The sequence below is a fragment of the Nannobrachium achirus genome (genome assembly GCF_963921795.1).
Source record: "Nannobrachium achirus genome assembly, chromosome: 20".
NCBI classification, from domain to species: Eukaryota; Metazoa; Chordata; class Actinopteri; order Myctophiformes; family Myctophidae; genus Nannobrachium; species Nannobrachium achirus.
Window position 1 is genome coordinate 805,130 of NC_137827.1, and position 22,714 is coordinate 827,843.

A 22,714-nucleotide genomic window follows, 5' to 3' on the forward strand; every position below is an offset into this window, starting at 1 on the left:
AACATATTTTGAGATGGGGGTCCGCGGCCAAATACATATCATTTTGGGGGTCCTTGACAAGACATGAAAATGTTTGAGAACCACTGACACAAAAACCTTTGTAGAATCCTGTCAAAAACATTCAAAGACTTGCACAAATCTTCATGTTTTTTTTTTTTTTCAAATATAGCTGATAAGTGCAGCGCTGTAAGCTTGTAGATCTGCTATTTTTTAATAGTTGCGTTCCAGGTCTAAATGGGTTAATAGGAACCTGTAGTAACTCTGAGGACCCCCTAGGGGGTCCCGGACCCCCTGTTGAAGACCCCTGTACTAAAGCCTTTGCAGATGAATCCTGCTTTCAGGAAAGATAATTGAAAAGCTTTTTACTCCTATTGGTTCCTTAATGTAACGTCTAACTTGCTTTGTCTGGGGATGTCTGCTGATTGGCAGCCAGCACTAAATGAATGTTTATATTCACTCATTTATGTGTGTGTTAAATGGAGGTTTCTGTGGTTGAATTCAGAGTTAAACCACTCAGACCCAGCCTGGTGTCTTTGGGTGTACATTTGGTAAAACATTCAATCTACAATTGAATTCATTACAAAACATAGCTTTAATCTCTATTTTTGTTATTGGGTTTTTGAAAATAACCGATCTACAAGCTCACAATGCATCACATTGTGAAATGAGCCATTCGTAATGAGTTATTTTATTTTTGAAACTAATGTTATTTTTTAGGCATGTTCTAAGAACAAAGACAAAGATGAATGAATGAATTAATAAATACATGTTCTAACATTTTGCTCAGCTGCTGATTAGATTACTACTCATATAAAATACATAAACATAAATAAAAATAAAATAAAAGCTTGTCTTCTTCTGACTGCATGATTTGATTAAAAACAGACAAAAGTGTGTCAGGTTTTTTTAAAGGAGCTATAGACAACTTTTTCTTGAAAAACGGATGCTAAAATAAAAATAATTTATATATTAAAAAGAATGTGCTTCATATATGTGTTTCTGTTCAAAAATGTCCACAAAAAGCATAAAATAATGATAAAATAATCATTGGCCGTTGTCAGACTGACACTTTGTTTACATCCTAGTCTATTCTTTTAAATGGATTGATAGGCTGTAAACAAAGTGTCAGCCTGACAATGGCCAAAATGATTATTTTATCATTATTTTACGCTTTTTGTGGACATTTTTGAACAGAAACACATACTGTATATGAAGCATATTGTTTTATAAAATATTTTCGAACATTATTTTTTTTAGCATCCGTTTTTCAAGAAGAAGTTGACTAATAGCTCCTTTAAACCCCAGTATGTAATTTAACTAAATGTTCTTGATCATAATCCTGCTCAAAGCAATATCCATAGTTGTCTTGGTTTTAATGTTAGTCATTTTAGTAGTGTTTAATAGCTTGTAGATCTGCTATTTTCAGAGCTTGACACCCGCAAACAGGCCAAGCTTAAAACGACTCTTCTCCTCGACTCCTCACATTTTGTGCTAGTCTTAACTTTTTTGACGAAAGTTTGAAATCTATTTGGTAGTTTTTTGGTAGTTTTAGTCATCACAGCTTAATATTCATTGTAGTTTTCATCAGTGGATAAAAAGGGCTGCCATGTTCTTCATGTTTTTTAGAGAACAAAGAAGGACGGTTTTATATCAAGACGGCCCGCATCGGTGATCACTGACATAAATTCTGGTTTTATGCCGATTGTGTCTATGATTTTGCACAGGCACTGCAGAGCATGATGCTCTGGTCCTGCAACTCAGTAAACATTAGCAGGTAGCAGCCATACTGCCTGGTGACAGCCTACAGAATACAGATGCTGCTGATTACCTGTGCAATGTAAGGATGTATTCCATAATCCTGTGTCAATGTTGTCTCAAAAAAGAAGAAGAAATACTTTCATAGAACAGAAAGCAACAGCATTGCAAAAGCAGTGGCAAGCTACAGAAAAAGCCATCCTATAAATGTCCCTTTATTTTAGCCAGTTTCAAAGGAAAATCACCTCCCGTTTCTGTGAGCATGTTGTTGAAAAGTCACTTCACTTTGCTACACACATACTGGATTAATGCATGTCCAGGTGAAGCTTGTTAACGGTGGTTATAATCTCCCCCAGAAGTTTAACCAAATACATTAAGCAACATAGATTCATTATGTAACATTTTAAGTCCCTGTACAGAGGTTTTACAAGCCAAAACAACAGCAGCAGTGTCATGAGGTCATATTTTGCCCTTACATCATTGAAAGGAACAGACTAGAGTCAGACTATTGTGACATAAGGTACATTTCTCACCTTGAAAACAATGAAATGCAGATATGTACTGCAATGAGTCTAAATGGGAACACCTTATTTTTTTTTTTTAGCTTTTAAGACAATCGTTTTGCATATGGACCCCGTGTGTAATACAAATACTTGTTATATTAAAAAAAAAACGGTTATGTCAGGTCAGACTTTCATAACACCAGGGAATCGGCATCGGCCAATAATTCAATACAATCCAGTGTTGTTCCTGTGTTGCTTCATGTGTGGAATCACCCAGTCCTCCATGCAGCACAACATGAGTCACACAACAACAAACATTTTACCATCTGGGCTTTAATGGAATCTGAAGGCTCCGAGTTGGACCGTTTGACCAGGCCTGCAGAGAGCCTGACCCCGGGAGACACGCACGCACGCACGCACGCACGCACGCACGCACGCACGCACGCACGCACGCACGCACGCACGCACGCACGCACGCACGCACGCACGCACGCACGCACTCACGCACGCACGCACGCACGCACGCACGCACGCACGCACGCACGCACGCACGCACGCACGCACACATGCACGCACGCACGCACGCACGCACGCACGAGAGGATGCAATGAGACAGTGCAGAAAGTGAAAGTACATTGTTACTGTACACTCAGTGTCTCAGTGTTTCACTGCCTACATACAGTATAATACAGTATGAATGAAATACAGTCTGACAGTTACTGTAGTGTGGTTGCCCCGTTGGTCAACCACACTAATGGACTGGTGGTCTTTTCAGACGGTTTACGGTTACATTTCAGAGACTCTGGGGAGTCAATGAGAGGCTGGATTCAGACACTATACTGTTGGTTGTTGGACGTATTCAAATAACACTCTGCTCTGCATTGTTGTTATAGCATGGTTACATACTTCAGTACCATGGATAGCTCCTACCTAGTATGTACTGTATCTACTTGAGTACCATGGATAGCTCCTACCTAGTATGTAATGTATCTACTTGAGTACCATGGATAGCTCCTACCTAGTATGTACTGTATCTACTTCAGTACCATGGATAGCTCCTACCTAGTATGTACTGTATCTACGTCAGTACCATGGATAGCTCCTACCTAGTATGAACTGTATCTACGTCAGTACCATGGATAGCTCCTACCTAGTAGGAACTGTATCTACGTCAGTACCATGGATAGCTCCGACCTAGAATCTAGACCATCTTGCCACACTTGTCCATGTATGGACATGTTGATGACCCCTGCTTCAGTACCATGGAGAGTTACTAGAGAGAGAGAGTGAGAGAGAGAGAGAGAGCTTTGTACTGAAATGTTCAGCAAATGTTTCTACTCCATCTATTCACACTGTCCACACGCACACACACACACACACACACACACACACACACACACACACACACACACACACACACACACACACACACACACACACACAAGGGGGAGAAGGGGGCGGCGGCCAGCCTCCACCTATCCCAGAGTGCCTTTCTATCGCCATGGTGACGAAGCCATCAAGCCGTGACGGTGCCTCCGGCGGACACGCACGCACGCACGCACGCACGCACGCACGCACGCACGCACGCACGCACGCAGTGTAGTGATGCAGCATGGTGTGATACTCTGACTTTACTTGATAAAGTAGTGGTTAGGGTGGATCTTAAATTACCTTTTTTAGATTTTCTTGAGTCTCACCCCCCAATTATGTTCCAATGTACAAAAAACTGCTTTGGTTAAAATTTGGTTGAATTTCAAGCATATTTAGAGGTAGCTCAATCAAGTCAAAGATTGTACATTTTATTGGTCAAAATCGAATTGCACTGCAGGCACATTTAAGTTATACATTACACATTATTCTTATACTAAGCACAGAAATTATATTTTTTAAGCTTACAAATCTAAACACAAATCTAATTACATGTTTGTCATATGTCAAACCAGAATTAATGTATTGTAGGAAATAGCAAAGCAAAGAATGACAAATTGCTATTTTTCATTTAACGTGCACACACTCTTCAATCATACTCACAACACTCAACAAGCAAACAGCCCCACTTCCTTGTTTACCCCCAAAACCCCTGAAAGTCACTGCAGTATAGTAATTCAGTAGTTACTGATCAATTAAAGTTTGTTTACGGCTATCGGGATACTTGTGCCGATGGTTCTGCACAATTTGCAGCAAGTATTGGAGTTGGGACTCATCTTTAGTAATGAGACCACAATATTCTTGTATTAGGGCAACCCCACGCTCTGCATGATCATTGACAACATTCATCACCTTCACTACAGCTAGAGCTTCTTGGTAGTCCACCCTGGGCTCCCAATCTTCGGGATCAACGTCAAGGAAGTCATCTGGGAGATCTATCATTTTGAAAAGCACCTTGGATTTGGGAGACACAAAATCTTCAATGTCCTTCCTTGCAATTGTTCCAAGGTCAACAGTAATTCTCTTCATATGCCCCTGTTCATCATCTTCATTGCCATCTTTCATGGCTCGCATGGTTTGCGCGCTCACTTGACTGTCAAACAATGCAAGTCCGACGATCTCTGGGGCCAAATACCATAAGTGATTGGAAAACTTTTGAGAAGCAGCTTTAGACACCTCAGCATTTATTGATGAATATTCCAGCAACGATTTTACCAGCTGTCATTTAGTGGAGCGCTGACAGCAGCAGGTGCCATCATCCATGCCTTCACATAAATGCAAACTGCAAAAATGCACAAATCCATGCATGCTTTTTCTTCCCTGAGGGTCAGTTTGAATTGGCCATGAAACATCCAGATCTTCAAACAATAAATAACCTTTTCCATCCAACGGGCATGATGGGTAGCTCCTGGAGCTCTGAACCGGATACCTCGAGCAGCGAGGTATCCGGTTCATCAATAAATGCTGAGGTGTCTAAAGCTGCTTCTCAAAGGTTTTCCAATCACTTATGATGAACAGGGGCATATGAAGAGAATTACTGTTGACCTTGGAACAATTCCAAGGAAGAACATTGAAGATTTTGTGTCTCCCAAATCCAAGGTGCTTTTCAAAATGATAGATCTCCCAGATGACTTCCTTGACGTTGATCCCGATGAGTGGGAGCCCAGGGTGGACTACCAAGAAGCTCTGGCTGTAGTGAAGGTGATGAATGTTGTCAATGATCATGCAGAGCGTGGGGTTGCCCTAATACAAGAATATTGTGGTCTCATTACTAAAGATGAGTCCCAACTCCAATACTTGCTGCAAATTGTGCAGAACCATCGGCACAAGTATCCCGATAGCCGTAAACAAACTTTAATTGATCAGTAACTACTGAACTACTATACTATACTGCAGTGACTTTCAGGGGTTTTGGGGGTAAACAAGGAAGTGGGGCTGTGTGCTTGTTGTGAGTATGATTGAAGAGTGTGCAATAGAGACATGTCATTGTGCACGTAAAATGAAAAATAGCAATTTGTCATTCTTTGCTTTGCTATTTCCTACAATACATTATTTAAATGTATCATCATTAAACATGTAATCAGATTTGTGTTTAGATTTGTAAGCTTAAAAAATATAACTTCTGTGCTTAGTATAAGAATAATGTGTAATGTATAACTTAAATGTGCCTGCAGTGCAATTCGATTTTGACCAATAAAATGTACAATCTTTGACTTGATTGAGCTACCTCTAAATATGCTTGAAATTCAACCAAATTTTAACCAAAGCAGTTTTTTGTACATTGGAACATAATTGGGGGGTGAGACTCAAGAAAATCTAAAAAAGGTAATTTAAGATCCACCCTAGTAGTGGTGTTATGGTGACACCAGGCCCCCTCTAGTGGCCACCTCCCCTCATGACAGGCTGATTGTATTAACCCATTTAGGCCTGGGCATATTGAATGCTTTAACATGTGAAAATGTGTACAAATCTTTGAATAGATGTATTTTCAAAGCGAACCTCAAATTTTGCTTCTCGGTGGTCCCTGGAACTAAATATGTTGAATGGGGGTCCATGGCCAAATAAATATCATTTTGGGGGTCCTTCACATGAAAAGGTTTGAGAACCAGATCTACAAGCTCGCAGCGCGGCACTCGGTGCCGCACTGTGAGCTTGTATATCTGCTATTTTTCAATAGTTAAAGCATAAAATAATGAAACAAAAAATGTGTACCCGTTCTAAATGGGTTAAAGTCACTGATGAAGACGTATTGACATCTAAACTCCTGCTCCCTGTAAATACTAAAAGGTTTTAACCTTTAATCACTGATTTATGATTGAAGACTTTATTAGAAGTTTGCATAGGAAAAAGTACAGTTTCATGACGGTACAGTTCAGATAGATAGATACCTTTATTATCCCAAGGGTAGAAAATGTAAGTACAGTAAGTACAGTAAGAGCAAGGTACAACAGGAAAGGGAACGAATAAAGTGTCTTAAAGCACGACTATCAAAATAATACAGTGCCCAAATCAAAGTGACCATAACAGTCAATGCTAGTTGGTGCAACAAGTATCTCTACATCATGTCAAACACAAGCAGAAATACTAAAAAAAAAACTACTAACACAACCTAATAGTGCAGTGTCCAAAGGTCAGAGCGATAAAAACAACTAGCAAAAAAAAATAAAAATAAAAATAAACAAGAAAGGGTGATGCGGCAAGACGCACAAAAAACACCCTCCCTGGAAGGTCCTTAGAGGTCAAAGTCAGTGCAGATATAGTTCCAGTAAAGATAAAAAGGCTACCGTCGTCCTACGTTAGGAAGGTAGTCCTTGTCAATCGACCGTTGTGTGTCTCGTTTTACAGCTTCACTGGTACAAGGTCTACTAAAAGGAGATCCTAGAAAAGACTAAACTTATTTCCATAGGAAACCATTGAAGTATCTCATATAACATTGAATGTCAGATGTACTATGCAGTAGATATAGTCAGGAAAAAAAGGGGAAACTATTTAAAGAAATAAAAATTAAAACATACAGTAGGTAAATACAAAGAAGGGTCAGGGGAGGGGAGGGCTGGGCTAGGTTTGTTTTTACCAGTTGCAAACGGCTGCTGCCTGTCAGTGGTTTTTCAGGGCGATTTTAAAGGACAACTTGAATCAACTGGACTCAAGTAGGAAGGAACTAATAAGATCCCACTAACTTTGTAACCAAGCTCTGCATCTTGAATTAACCAGACTACACGTCAGAGGGTTCAACATTAGCAGGATAACCAGTGCTAGTTAACAGCCTGCACACAAGATAATTAACCTGCTGCAAACGTGTGTCTGTGTGTGTGTGTGTGTGTGTGTGTGTGTGTGTGTGTGTGTGTGTGTGTGTGTGTGTGTGTGTGTGTGTGTGTGTGTGTGTGTGTGTGTGTGTGTGTGTGTGTGTCTTTCTAAAATAAATCTGAAAGTGACTTCTCCGAAAGGAAAGGCAGGCCTAATATTAATTGCATAATAATGTGTAATAATGCAGACACATTGCTTTTTGTTAGGATTAGGATATTCAATATGTGTTTAAATATTTTTGATTTAATGTTCAAAGGTTGCTGTAGATAATATTTTAAATCTGCCTTCCTTCTTCTGCCAAAAAGAGTAGTTTTGTGTTTAAAACATTTAAATGTATTCAAAAGTTTCCAAAAATGTTGAATATTTTTTTTAAATCTTTAAAAAAAATAGAAAAAGCAAAACTATCTAAAAGTAACCATTTTTGAATAGACAACATATAAACTCCAAGGACCCCTGGGGGTCCCTGGACCACATTTTGAGAACCAATTGTTTAACCCCGTAAATCCCTTATCGGTGGAAATGTATTTCCAAAACGCGTTCTTTTCAGAAAATGTTGAAATGTGTATTTTATGTATTTATATGTATCCAATTTCTTTCCTGTTTTTCCATATCTACAAGCTCACATGTTGTACATGGGTACTACAGGGGTCTGTGTACTTGGTCCCCTTCTTTTTCCCCTCCACACCAAACTGACTGAGCATTGCATTGTGGGCAGTGCAGAGCCATAAATGCGTTGCATTGCAGTACATTGTATTGCGTGCATCATATTGCGTTACAGGCAGTGTCTCAGGAGGTAGAGTGGCCGATTGGGAACCAGAAGGTTCCCAGTTCGATCCTGGGCTCCCCCAGAGTCAGTGAGGAAGAGTCCTTGAGGAAGACTCTGAAACCCCTAAGCTAAATCTGTCTTTAAAAAATGATGAATTTCTGTAGATTCTGTAGACTGTAATTTCACCTCATGTGGCTTATTGTTATATTCACTATCACTACACCATCTCTCTCTCTCTCTCTCTCTCTCTCTCTCTCTCTCTCTCTCTGTCTCTCTCTCTCTCTCTCTCTCTCTCTCTGTCTCTGTCTCTGTCTCTGTCTCTCTCTCTCTCTCTCTCTCTCTCTCTCTCTCTCTCTCTCTCTCTCTCTCTCTCTGTCAAACGCTCCCTCAGGAGCTAGGGGGGTGCAGGGAGGGGCTGTCAGAGTGTGTGCGTGTGCATGTGCGTGTGTGCATGAGGGTACAAAGGTTAAAGGAGCTCATTTCACGGCGTTTTATTTGCACTCCCTGGAGAAAAGATACATTATCACCTCCACACACACACACACACACACACACACACACACACACACACACACACACACACACACACACACACGCACACACGCACACACACACACCCCTAACAATATCCCATATATATATATATATATATATATTAGGGGTGCCACAATACTGAACCGAACCGGTATACCGAACCGAATGGCCCTGTACCGAAACGAACAGCCCATACCGAATGAACCGAATTTTGTAATTTTTTTGGGTGTGGTCACATAAAAACACAATTTTAACTCTTTCTGTACACTTTTTTTTTTTAGAAAATCTTCCTCCTAGTATAATCATAATAACTGATTATCATGTTTTAGGGGGGAAACAAATGATTGCACCCCATCAATAAAAATGAACTGAACATTTTGGATTCTTTATTTTTTCATTTTCAATTGTTACTGTACCGAAACCGTACCGAAACCGTGAGCCAAAAACCGAGATACGAACCGAACCGTGGGCTGACTGAACCGTGGCACCCCTAATATATATATATATATATATATATATTAAGGACTAAGTTAGCAAACTATATAATATACATAATGATGTATATTATATATGACCCTCGCCCTAAAGCGGGGCTTAATATTGATGACATCAGAGATCTTCATATATGGTCAAAAATGTATTGTATTAGGGTCTGGGAATGCCCATGTATGGACTTATATTGATGTTTTTGGGCTGGATAGGGCATAAAATGTATGCTAATTAGTAAGGCCAGACGGGGCCTCGGCCCGTTAAGAATGCTGGGCTGGTCATCGTTGTGATGTCAGAGCATGAGGTGTGACAGACAGCTGCAAGTTTTCATACTAAACCAGTGAGACGCACCACCTGACATCATACATACAATCCCTTCTATGCCCATATATGGAGATCCTGCTCTGACATCACTGTGACATCACCTGTGAAGACAGACAGAGATATGGTCAAGCTGTGACACTTCACATAACTCTAGCCCTGTCCCTGCAGGTCCACAGGAGGTCAGCAGAGCGGCTGAAGGACCTTTGCTGTGCCAACAGAGGGACCTTCATCAAGGTGGGTCCTCAGCACCAGGGGGCGCTGTAGACTATCTGCTTCTAGAGGAGCAACAACTAGAAACATGCAATTCTGGGACATTGTTAGTGTCGTTGCATATTTATTGTCTGCAGGGGTTGACACCAGTGGTGAAAGTGAGCCGGAACGGCCGGAACCCCCGTTCCGTTAAAACATTTAGGGCTGGAACGGCGTTCCGTTAAGAAAAGGAGAAGCCAGCTGTCAAAATCCCATGTTAAATAACCTGCCACAAACGCACGTCCAGGAAGAAAACAATAGCCTATACTAAAGTCAGATTAACATACAGTAGGCTATACAAGTGTTAGCCTACTAGTTAGACTATATTTTCTGATAAAGTGCTTCTAAATTATTCCCGTGGGTTTTTGTAGGTCAGTGTAATCGATTCTGTTTGTTTCAGTTTGACACGGAGCGGGTAGAGGTGGGACATTCGTGAACGAATCGAGTCGTTTGAACGGCTCTTTGAAATGAACGATATGATTCGGTTCACAGTAGGGAGCCGTTCCTTTGAATTAGCCAGTCTTTTGAACGGCTCTTTGAAAGGAACGGATCCCAGAGATCCGGCTCACTTCAAAGAGCCATAAATCCCATCTCTAGGAGAGACTTGTCGTGTTTTTTGGCACTGTGCCTGCCATGGTGCCTGCATGAGATGCAGCCTTAAGATGCAGAATAGACCAAAATGATTCTATTCTGCATCTAGCTTAAGTATTGGAAATACTCCAGTAAAGTAGGCTAGGCTATACTTTAAAACCTGTACTTAAATACAGTACTTTAGTAAATGTACTTAGTTACTTTAGATAACTGGTTATAATAATATTAATAATAATATATTATATTATCTGGAATTTATATAGAGCTTTCAAACATGCTTTACATGTGATGGGGGCCTGGGGAGACAACAAATAAGAGAGCAGGATATGGTGACTTGACTAGGATAGAATAATGTTGCTCTATCAGCATTTATTTCTTTGTTGATGCTGCTACTGTATGTGTTTATGTGGATATACTAAACAAAATGTTGTTGTACAGTGACCATAAACATCTTATCTTATCTTAGGTGATTCTGCTAGCCCTACTGCTTACCCTTCTGTATGGAACAATGAACAATATGAAGAGGCTTATTATAGATATTTCCTTTAGGATTTCAATCATGTTTCATGTTACAGTAAGTGTAATGCCGTTGCCTAATTCAGTTAGTAGGACCTGTAGTGTTTTTATTGTGTGTATAACTATGCCAAAATGCAGTTTTCTATGCATTTCAGGGGTTTTGGGGGGTTAGAGCCTCCCAATTTTTTTCCGGCCGTGCAGCTTCGCCGCGCGGCCAATTTTGGGACAGTTCCGGCAAGAATTTCAAACCACTTTCACCCCTGGTTGACACTAAGGTCTCAGAGGCACTTGCCCGTTGGGCAAGTACAGGTCATGTTCTACTTGCCCTCAGGTCTAGGGCACTATGTTTTAAACCCTTTTGAGTGTTCCTTGTCAGATTGTATCATGTTATCCTGTGTGTCTTGATGTGTGCTTACCCGCCTGATCTTGAATAGTTTTCATGAATTCAAACCCTACTCCAACCATTTTTTTTATTGACAATATTACATGTCTCATGGACATACAAAAGTAAGTGTGGCCTATTTTATGGACAAGGAGTAATTGTTACTGATAACTAATTGTTGGAATGGATTCAGCAGCCCCAACATACCCTAAGTACACACCTCATACGTTCGTATTGACAATAGTTTAGTTTTTCCCCTCCCAGGCCCTCGGGATACCCCCAATTTTGATTGGCTCCCACAAAGTTTCCAGAGGTAGTTGTGATTGAGAAAGTTCAGAGGTGATAATAGACACCTTTATGAACACATTTATACAGAGGTGATAGTAGACACCTTTATGAACACATTTATACAGAGGTGATAGTAGACACCTTTATGAACACATTTATACAGAGGTGATAGTAGACACCTTTATGAACACATTTATACAGAGGTGATAGTAGACACCTTTATGAACACATTTATACAGAGGTGACAGTAGACACCTTTATGAACACATTTATACAGAGGTGATAGTAGACACCTTTATGAACACATTTATACAGAGGTGATAGTAGACACCTTTATGAACACATTTATACAGAGGTGACAGTAGACACCTTTATGAACACATTTATACAGAGGTGATAGTAGACACCTTTATGAACACATTTATACAGAGGTGATAGTAGACACCTTTATGAACACATTTATTCAGAGGTGATAGTAGACACCTTTATGAACACATTTATACAGAGGTGACAGTAGACACCTTTATGAACACATTTATACAGAGGTGATAGTAGACACCTTTATGAACACATTTATACAGAGGTGATAGTAGACACCTTTATGAACACATTTATACAGAGGTGATAGTAGACACCTTTATGAACACATTTATACAGAGGTGATAGTAGACACCTTTATGAACACATTTATACAGAGGTGATAGTAGACACCTTTATGAACACATTTATACAGAGGTGATAGTAGACACCTTTATGAACACATTTATACAGAGGTGATAGTAGACACCTTTATGAACACATTTATACAGAGGTGATAGTAGACACCTTTATGAACACATTTATACAGAGGTGATAGTAGACACCTTTATGAACACATTTATGAAGAAAGATATTGGAAATGATTTTGTTCCCAGATTGGTCCAGCATGAGGCTAACTTTACCTTACTAACTCCCCCATTCAACTCAATGGACTTGCTCTATAATGGTGATGTCACCGAGAATGCTGCTTTCTGATTGGCTAGAAGTTTATCTAGAAGGAAGGAAGAAAGGAAGAAAGGAAGAAAGAAAGAAAGAAAGAAAGAAAGGAAGAAAGAAGCACTAGTAGGCTACTACTAATAAATCACATTGAGTATTGTATTATTATGCGTGTATGTATGTAAATATTGTATTATTATGTGTGTGATGCAGGTGGGTCAACACCTGGGGGCGCTAGACTACCTCCTCCCAGAGGAGTACACCTCCACTCTGAAGGTTCTTCACAGCAAGGCTCCTCAGAGCTCCATGGAGGAGATACGACAGGTCATCAGAGAAGACCTGGGCAAGGAGGTACTGTTCCTTTAAATAGACCAGACAGGTTATAGAGGTACTGTACCTTTAAATAGATCAGACAGGTCATCAGAGAAGACCTGGGCAAGGAGGTACTGTTCCTTTAAATAGACCAGACAGGTCATCAGAGAAGACCTGGGCAAGGAGGTACTGTACCTTTAAATAGATCAGACAGGTCATCAGAGAAGACCTGGGCAAGGAGGTACTGTTCCTTTAAATAGAGCAGACAGGTCATCAGAGAAGACCTGGGCAAGGAGGTACTGTTCCTTTAAATAGATCAGACAGGTCATCAGAGAAGACCTGGGCAAGTAGGTACTGTTCCTTTAAATAGACCAGACAGGTCATCAGAGAAGACCTGGGCAAGGAGGTACTGTTCCTTTAAATAGATCAGACAGGTCATTATAGAGGTACTGTTCCTTTAAATAGAGCAGACAGGTCATCAGAGAAGACCTGGGCAAGGAGGTACTGTTCCTTTAAATAGACCAGACAGGTCATCAGAGAAGACCTGGGCAAGGAGGTACTGTTCCTTTAAATAGATCAGACAGGTCATTATAGAGGTACTGTTCCTTTAAATAGACCAGACAGGTTATCATAGAGGTACTGTTCCTTTAAATAGATCAGACAGGTTATAGAGGTACTGTTCCTTTAAATAGAGCAGACAGGTTATAGAGGTACTGTTCCTTTAAATAGATCAGACAGGTCATTATAGAGGTACCGTACCTTTAAATAGACCAGACAGGTTATAGAGGTACTGTACCTTTAAATAGACCAGACAGGTTATAGAGGTACTGTACCTTTAAATAGATCAGACAGGTTATAGAGGTACTGTACCTTTAAATAGATCAGACAGGTTATAGAGGTACTGTACCTTTAAACACTGGGATGCCAGAGGTTTCTGTAAATAAGGTGGTTAACTGCCATAATCAAATCATTATTTACCTGATGTGTGCTTGCTCTGTGCTTGCTTCGTGTGCCCGTTGTGTGCGTCGCCGCCCCCCACGTGTCTTCTTTCACGCGGAGAAGAAAAAAATACAAGCTTGCCGATCCATGAGTCAGATATACTGTAGTGTAGTCCATAGCAGCTGGGGTGCCGTGACGGCAGTCCAGGGGTGCCGCGAGATCATTTGATAATATTTGGAATTTATTTGGACACTTCAAAAAATACTTAGTATCATTTAAACTTGAAGTACAAAGTTATTTTCAGTCAGTTCTAACCAAAATGGCTGTTATCTCAACGTTTTCCTCACAACATAATCACTAAATATCATCAGGCAGAAACCTCGTATCTCCAAGTTTCAAATGTGTACGTCTTTTGGTCAAGCAAAGCCCTGCTTCATCATACAAGACTGTCACACAAAACTAGTGGAAACAGCAGATCTACAAGCACACAACGCTTCGCATCGCGAGGCGTTGTGTGCTTGTAGATCTGCTGTTTTCACTAGTTTAGTACATTTTATAGATGATAAATATAAAACAAACGGTTTTGGACATACAAGGTTTCCACCAGACAACGACGATATGCTATAAATATAAGCAGCTGGGAGTGAAAATGATAATGTAGGGGTGTCTCGGATTAAATAAATATTCATGGGGTGTCCTGAGACAAAAAGGTTTGCGAACCCCTGCCATAGAACATGATTCAGTTTTGACCAAACGAGCCGTGTGAGAAAACAAAGGGAGAAAGGGTTATTTTACTGCAGATAGAATGATGTGGATGAGGAAACGGAAGTGATGCATCATGGGGTTTTTCGCTCACTAGCGACCGCCACTTAATGATTCCCTCTGAACATCAAAGGGGTCGTGAACCGAGTGTCCTGATTGGGCGATATGAAGTACTGTGCAGAACCCCTGGACGCAGAAACCCTTCTCTATGTTTCACTGAACGGTGAGCGCGAACGAGTCATTTGAACTGAACGTTGCTGTGAACGAGTCATTTGAACTGAACGTTGCTGTGAACGAGTCATTTGAACTGAACGTTGCTGTGAACAAGTCATTTGAACTGATCCTTGCTGTGAACGAGTCATTTGAACTGAACGTTGCTGTGGACGAGTCATTTGAACTGAACGTTGCTGTGAACGAGTCATTTGAACTGAACGTTGCTGTGAACGAGTCATTTGAACTGATCCTTGCTGTGAACGAGTCATTTGAACTGAACGTTGCTGTGGGCGACGTTGCTGTGAACGAGTCATTTTAACTGAACGTTGCTGTGAACGAGTCATTTGAACTGAACGTTGCTGTGGACGAGTCATTTGAACTGAACGTTGCTGTGAACGAGTCATTTGAACTGAACGTTGCTGTGGACGAGTCATTTGAACTGATCCTTGCTGTGGACGAGTCATTTGAACTGAACGTTGCTGTGGACGAGTCATTTGAACTGATCCTTGCTGTGGACGAGTCATTTGAACTGAACGTTGCTGTGGACGAGTCATTTGAACTGATCTCTGCTGTGAACGAGTCATTTGAACTGAACGTTGCTGTGGACGAGTCATTTGAACTGAACGTTGCTGTGGACGAGTCATTTGAACTGAACGTTGCTGTGGACGAGTCATTTGAACTGAACGTTGCTGTGGACGAGTCATTTGAACTGAACGTTGCTGTGGACGAGTCATTTGAACTGAACGTTGCTGTGGACGAGTCATTTGAACTGAACGTTGCTGTGGACGAGTCATTTGAACTGATCCTTGCTGTGGACGAGTCATTTGAACTGAACGTTGCTGTGGACGAGTCATTTGAACTGATCCTTGCTGTGGACGAGTCATTTGAACTGAACATTGCTGTGGACGAGTCATTTGAACTGAACGTTGCTGTGGACGAGTCATTTGAACTGAACGTTGCTGTGAACGAGTCATTTGAACTGATGTGTGTTGAGCCTGCTGCAGATACAGATACAAGTCACATGATGTACAAAATACCTGACAGAGCTATCTGATGTCAGTCTACAAGCTCACAATGCACCGTGAGCTTGTAGATCTGCTATTTTGGGTGAATGTTCCGCCCGCAGAATAGCTGTGTGTACTGTATGTCATTGATTGATTGATTGAAGGCTTTATTAGAAGTTTTGCATAGGAAAATGTACAGTTTCATGACGGTACAGTTCACTGGTACAAGGTCTACTAAAAGGAGATCCATGAAAAGACTTATTTCAACAGGAAACCATTAAAGTATCTCATATAACATTGAATGACAGACAAATAGAACACAGTACTATGCGGTAGGTCAGTAGTCAGGGGTGTCAATTGGGTATGGCAGGGGTATGCAGCTGCCATACCCTGGGTCCAGGGGGGGAAAAGAAAGTTACTTTTAAATATAAATCCTTATGTTGTTACATTACAGTAAAATAACTACAAATGCAAAATTTAACATAATGGTCACTTTAACAAGGTATTATAATTATATTCTCCCCATCTTGACAGAATGGTATATTCCCAGGTTCCGCAGGTCAGCTGCACAGGTGCAATGCATTATTGTTAAATGTGGCACGTTTACTAACATGCCAAGTTTAGCTGCACTTGAAAAACCAGACATTTTGAAAATAGCCGATCTGCGAGGCGTTGTGAGCATGTAGATCTGCTATTTTCACAATAGAACCGTGTTATACAAAATGTAATGCCTCTCCATGAGGACTCCCATCTCTGCCATACCCTAGCTTATGCTGAACTGACGCCACTGCTGTATGTACATCCTCTCCACTAAACTGTTAAATATATCAGTCTTCCTGTGGTTGGCTCCTCCAGTAGTATATACTGTATGTTGTGATTGCTGCCACATGGGGAATGGGAAGTTATTATTTACTGAAAGGAGTCTTAATTTAGCAGGTTTTCCACAGAACCTCTGAATGGTTGAATCAGGATGAATGAATGAACCTCCCATCCATCCTCTGGAGGAGAAGAGTCACTGATGAGAGGGGGGGGGGGGGGGGGGGGGGTGTTGTTACTGTATGTATTTATCACATTGAAACCGGGATCTCTGGCATCTTAGATTTGAGCTGTGTGTGTGTGTGTGTGTGTGTGTGTGTGTGTGTGTGTGTCTGTGTGTGTGTGTAGATATACAGATATACAAGCTCAGAGCGCAACACTGCCAGGTGTGAGCTGGCAGCTTGTATATCTGCTATTTTTGAACATTTGTGAGAGAAAAAACAGTGTGAACAACAGTGTGAAAAAGTGAACGATGCTATTTATAAGTTAATTGTGGGCTCGCTACTGATGCAGTGATGGAGGAGAACATGGGTGGTGTTTTATGTAGTTTAGTCTCAGTGACGGAGGAGAACATGGGTGGTGTTTTATATGTAGTTTAGTCTCAGTGACGGAGGAGAACATGGGTGGTGTTTTATATGTAGTTTAGTCTCAGTGACGGAGGAGAACATGGGTGGTGTTTTATGTAGTTTAGTCTCAGTGACGGAGGAGAACATGGGTGGTGTTTTATATGTAGTTTAGTCTCAGTGACGGAGGAGAACATGGGTGGTGTTTTATATGTAGTTTAGTCTCAGTGACGGAGGAGAACACGGGTGGTGTTTTATATGTAGTTTAGTCTCAGTGACGGAGGAGAACACGGGTGGTGTTTTATATGTAGTTTAGTCTCAGTGACGGAGGAGAACATGGGTGGTGTTTTATATGTAGTTTAGTCTCAGTGACGGAGGAGAACATGGGTGGTGTTTTATATGTAGTTTAGTCTCAGTGACGGAGGAGAACACGGGTGGTGTTTTATATGTAGTTTAGTCTCAGTGACGGAGGAGAACATGGGTGGTGTTTTATATGTAGTTTAGTCTCAGTGACGGAGGAGAACACGGGTGGTGTTTTATATGTAGTTTAGTGTCAGTGACGGAGGAGAACACGGGTGGTGTTTTATATGTAGTTTAGTCTCAGTGACGGAGGAGAACATGGGTGGTGTTTTATATGTAGTTTAGTCTCAGTGACGGAGGAGAACATGGGTGGTGTTTTATGTAGTTTAGTCTCAGTGACGGAGGAGAACACGGGTGGTGTTTTATATGTAGTTTAGTCTCAGTGACGGAGGAGAACATGGGTGGTGTTTTATATGTAGTTTAGTCTCAGTGACGGAGGAGAACACGGGTGGTGTTTTATATGTAGTTTAGTCTCAGTGACGGAGGAGAACACGGGTGGTGTTTTATATGTAGTTTAGTCTCAGTGACGGAGGAGAACACGGGTGGTGTTTTATATGTAGTTTAGTCTCAGTGACGGAGGAGAACATGGGTGGTGTTTTATATGTAGTTTAGTCTCAGTGACGGAGGAGAACACGGGTGGTGTTTTATATGTAGTTTAGTCTCAGTGACGGAGGAGAACATGGGTGGTGTTTTATATGTAGTTTAGTCTCAGTGACGGAGGAGAACATGGGTGGTGTTTTATGTAGTTTAGTCTCAGTGACGGAGGAGAACATGGGTGGTGTTTTATATGTAGTTTAGTCTCAGTGACGGAGGAGAACACGGGTGGTGTTTTATATGTAGTTTAGTGTCAGTGACGGAGGAGAACACGGGTGGTGTTTTATATGTAGTTTAGTCTCAGTGACGGAGGAGAACATGGGTGGTGTTTTATATGTAGTTTAGTCTCAGTGACGGAGGAGAACATGGGTGGTGTTTTATGTAGTTTAGTCTCAGTGACGGAGGAGAACACGGGTGGTGTTTTATATGTAGTTTAGTCTCAGTGACGGAGGAGAACACGGGTGGTGTTTTATATGTAGTTTAGTCTCAGTGACGGAGGAGAACACGGGTGGTGTTTTATATGTAGTTTAGTCTCAGTGACGGAGGAGAACACGGGTGGTGTTTTATATGTAGTTTAGTCTCAGTGACGGAGGAGAACACGGGTGGTGTTTTATATGTAGTTTAGTCTCAGTGACGGAGGAGAACATGGGTGGTGTTTTATATGTAGTTTAGTCTCAGTGACGGAGGAGAACACGGGTGGTGTTTTATATGTAGTTTAGTCTCAGTGACGGAGGAGAACACGGGTGGTGTTTTATATGTAGTTTAGTCTCAGTGACGGAGGAGAACACGGGTGGTGTTTTATATGTAGTTTAGTCTCAGTGACGGAGGAGAACACGGGTGGTGTTTTATATGTAGTTTAGTCTCAGTGACGGAGGAGAACACGGGTGGTGTTTTATATGTAGTTTAGTCTCAGTGACGGAGGAGAACACGGGTGGTGTTTTATATGTAGTTTAGTCTCAGTGACGGAGGAGAACACGGGTGGTGTTTTATGTAGTTTAGTCTCAGTGACGGAGGAGAACACGGGTGGTGTTTTATGTAGTTTAGTCTCAGTGACGGAGGAGAACATGGGTGGTGTTTTATATGTAGTTTAGTCTCAGTGACGGAGGAGAACACGGGTGGTGTTTTATATGTAGTTTAGTCTCAGTGACGGAGGAGAACACGGGTGGTGTTTTATATGTAGTTTAGTCTCAGTGACGGAGGAGAACACGGGTGGTGTTTTATATGTAGTTTAGTCTCAGTGACGGAGGAGAACACGGGTGGTGTTTTATATGTAGTTTAGTCTCAGTGACGGAGGAGAACACGGGTGGTGTTTTATATGTAGTTTAGTCTCAGTGACGGAGGAGAACACGGGTGGTGTTTTATATGTAGTTTAGTCTCAGTGACGGAGGAGAACACGGGTGGTGTTTTATGTAGTTTAGTCTCAGTGACGGAGGAGAACATGGGTGGTGTTTTATGTAGTTTAGTCTCAGTGACGGAGGAGAACATGGGTGGTGTTTTATATGTAGTTTAGTCTCAGTGACGGAGGAGAACACGGGTGGTGTTTTATATGTAGTTTAGTCTCAGTGACGGAGGAGAACATGGGTGGTGTTTTATATGTAGTTTAGTCTCAGTGACGGAGGAGAACACGGGTGGTGTTTTATATGTAGTTTAGTCTCAGTGACGGAGGAGAACACGGGTGGTGTTTTATATGTAGTTTAGTCTCAGTGACGGAGGAGAACATGGGTGGTGTTTTATATGTAGTTTAGTCCTCAGTGACGGAGGAGAACACGGGTGGTGTTTTATATGTAGTTTAGTCTCAGTGACGGAGGAGAACACGGGTGGTGTTTTATATGTAGTTTAGTCTCAGTGACGGAGGAGAACACGGGTGGTGTTTTATGTAGTTTAGTCTCAGTGACGGAGGAGAACACGGGTGGTGTTTTATATGTAGTTTAGTCTCAGTGACGGAGGAGAACACGGGTGGTGTTTTATATGTAGTTTAGTCTCAGTGACGGAGGAGAACATGGGTGGTGTTTTATGTAGTTTAGTCTCAGTGACGGAGGAGAACACGGGTGGTGTTTTATATGTAGTTTAGTGTCAGTGACGGAGGAGTGTTTTTCCACATGGGTGGTGTTTTTCCTCTTGGCAGCAGCAGCATGGAGAACATTACACCATGTGGAACAACAACATATGTCCTTCCCCCCCCCCCCCCCCCCTCTCTCTCTGTCTGCAGAGCCATCTTGTATTAATTCTGTTCATATCCAGTGGAAACCTATTATGTCCAAAAGCATAAAAACTAAAGAAACCAAACTAAACAAAAACAACCTGCGTTCCAATCTGATTTGATTTGAATGTCTTTCAGTGAAAACAACACATCATATGGTGTTGTGTTTATAGACGGTTGCGTCCCCTCTCAAATGAGCTCGCTCAGGTAACCTGAAAGTAAACTTCACCTGAAGGTTAATATTGACCTGCCGGGGGCAGCTGGGCAAGCCTTAGTGCATCATCATCATCTTCATCATCTTCATCATCATCATCTTCATCATGGTGACACAGGTTGGAGCAGAGATGCCCTCAGAGGGCACAGCGGTCCGGGCAGGGATCAAACCCTTTAGTTGGAGCTATTAGTCATTTCAGAGGAGGAGGGGGAGCGGGGGCGTACCGTATGTCCCAGTGGAACCATGAGTAATAAATGGGGGGGGGGGGGGGGGCACGATGTGGTGTGTTTTCACAACTCAGCGTTAAAGCGCAGTAACAAATACTCAGAAATGAAGGGACTGTTTAAAGGAGTTGTTCAGACCAAAACACATATAGGTTTAAATCTGTCTTTTATCATACCCCTTCATACCTGCTTTAGTCCATTTTTTTCATAGCTGCCCCTGTGCTAGATTTCAGCTGCCCCTGTTGCTAGATTTCGCAGGCCCTCTCATAACTAACAGAGTAGATAGTCTTTATTCTAGTGCAGTTATTTCTTTTGCTTCAAAGTTAGTATTTTTGTATTGGATTGTGTTTACACAACGTCCTGAGACCAACCAAACCGCTGTTTTGACCTCACAGGCACCCTACTTGTCAAACAGACAATGCCTCACATCGTGAGGCGTTGTGTGCTTGTAGATCTGCTGTTTTCACTAGTTTTGTGCGACAGTCTTGTATGATGAAGCTTTGCTTTACCAAAAAACGTACACATTTGAAACTTGTGGATACGAGGTTTCTGACCGACAGTGATGATATGCAGGCTTTTACCCCAAAACTAAAGTCCATATCACATGTATCTGCTATTAAAACCATTAATAGCAGTAATTAATCCCCCACAGGATACATTTATAAATGTATACATTCTCTCTGCTAAATAAGACAACTACATATACTAATGATTTTTAGATTAATATATTTTTATTTTTTTTAAATATGTTAATATCTGACGATAATATCAGACACTTCCCCCCCCCCCCCCCCCCACACACACACACACACAAATAAATTAAAATAAAAAAGAAAAGAAAAAAAAAGAAAATAAAGAATGGAATAATCATATTTGAACTAAGTTTGTAGATCAGATATGTCTTTGCTTCTTCTTAAACATTTCTTTGTGGTATGTTTACATAGAGATGAGTCATATCTTCCTGGGTACGTTCTTCTTTTAGAAAACTTAAAGTCATTTTCATTCATAATTCTGCTCTATAAATTAAACGATCACAAACACAACTAAATCACAGTCCTGTGTTGTGACAGCGCTACGGTGGAGTCATATTTCATACTGGTGACATCCTGGTGCCCACCGGTCCTCTACCCAGCCCTGGTGGTGGCCAGGCAGGCGGGCAGGCAGGGTGGTGAGGTGAGGTGAGGTGAGGTGAGGTGAGGTGCCATGGCGGGGCACCGCAGGCCAGCCTGTCCTCTGTGCCATCCTCCTCCTCCTCCTCCTCCTCCTCCTCCTCCTCCTCCTCCTCATCATGGTGGCACAGAGAGCGTGGCGCGGGGCACCCCAGGGCAGTGTGTTGGTACCATTAGTCATTTCAGGGGAAACGTATGTCAGAGTGAAACGGTGCCGCAGGCCTCACACACCCCTCCAGGTCCTCTGCTGCCTCCCCTACGCATACATTAACAGCACATTAGCATAGCATTTGCATATTCATCAGCTCCGCCGCGCAGATTAGCATAAGCAATGAGCGGTCGCTAGGAAAGCTGTTTGGAGCCCCGAGGGTTGCAGGACGGTTCGATTCTGACAGCAAACATTATGATCTCTGGAATTCACTTCCTTCTGGTTTCACTCATGTTTTATTAGTCATCTGACATGTTTTAGTTCATGTCAAATATCAGTCCACTCAACAGCATAACATTTAGACCACTAGATCTACTGGTGATTGAATCCATTCAAATAAACATCTTGGCGGGCCGTGATGGTGTTGTAATGCTGGATTAATACTGAGCTGTGTGTCGAGAGTAGACCATCTGCAGTATGAGCTTTTAGATCTGCAGTGTGAGCTTTTAGATCTGCAGTGTGTGCTTGTAGATCTGCAGTGTGAGCTTGTAGATCTGCAGTATGAGCTTGTAGATCTGCAAGTGTGAGC

The 22,714-nt window shown here is 41.6% G+C and overlaps 1 protein-coding gene across 1 annotated transcript in view; it reads left to right on the plus strand.

Moving 5' to 3' along the window:
• Window positions 1-22,714, plus strand: part of LOC308305476 (uncharacterized protein) — a gene marked incomplete at both ends in the record, with an annotated part of 90,283 nt that overhangs the window by 8,338 nt on the left and 59,231 nt on the right. The window contains 2 exons of the mRNA XM_080750272.1: window positions 9,775-9,840; window positions 12,821-12,958. Coding sequence (XP_080606398.1) covers window positions 9,775-9,840; window positions 12,821-12,958 — 204 coding nt within the window. The remainder of the gene's footprint in view (window positions 1-9,774; window positions 9,841-12,820; window positions 12,959-22,714) is intronic.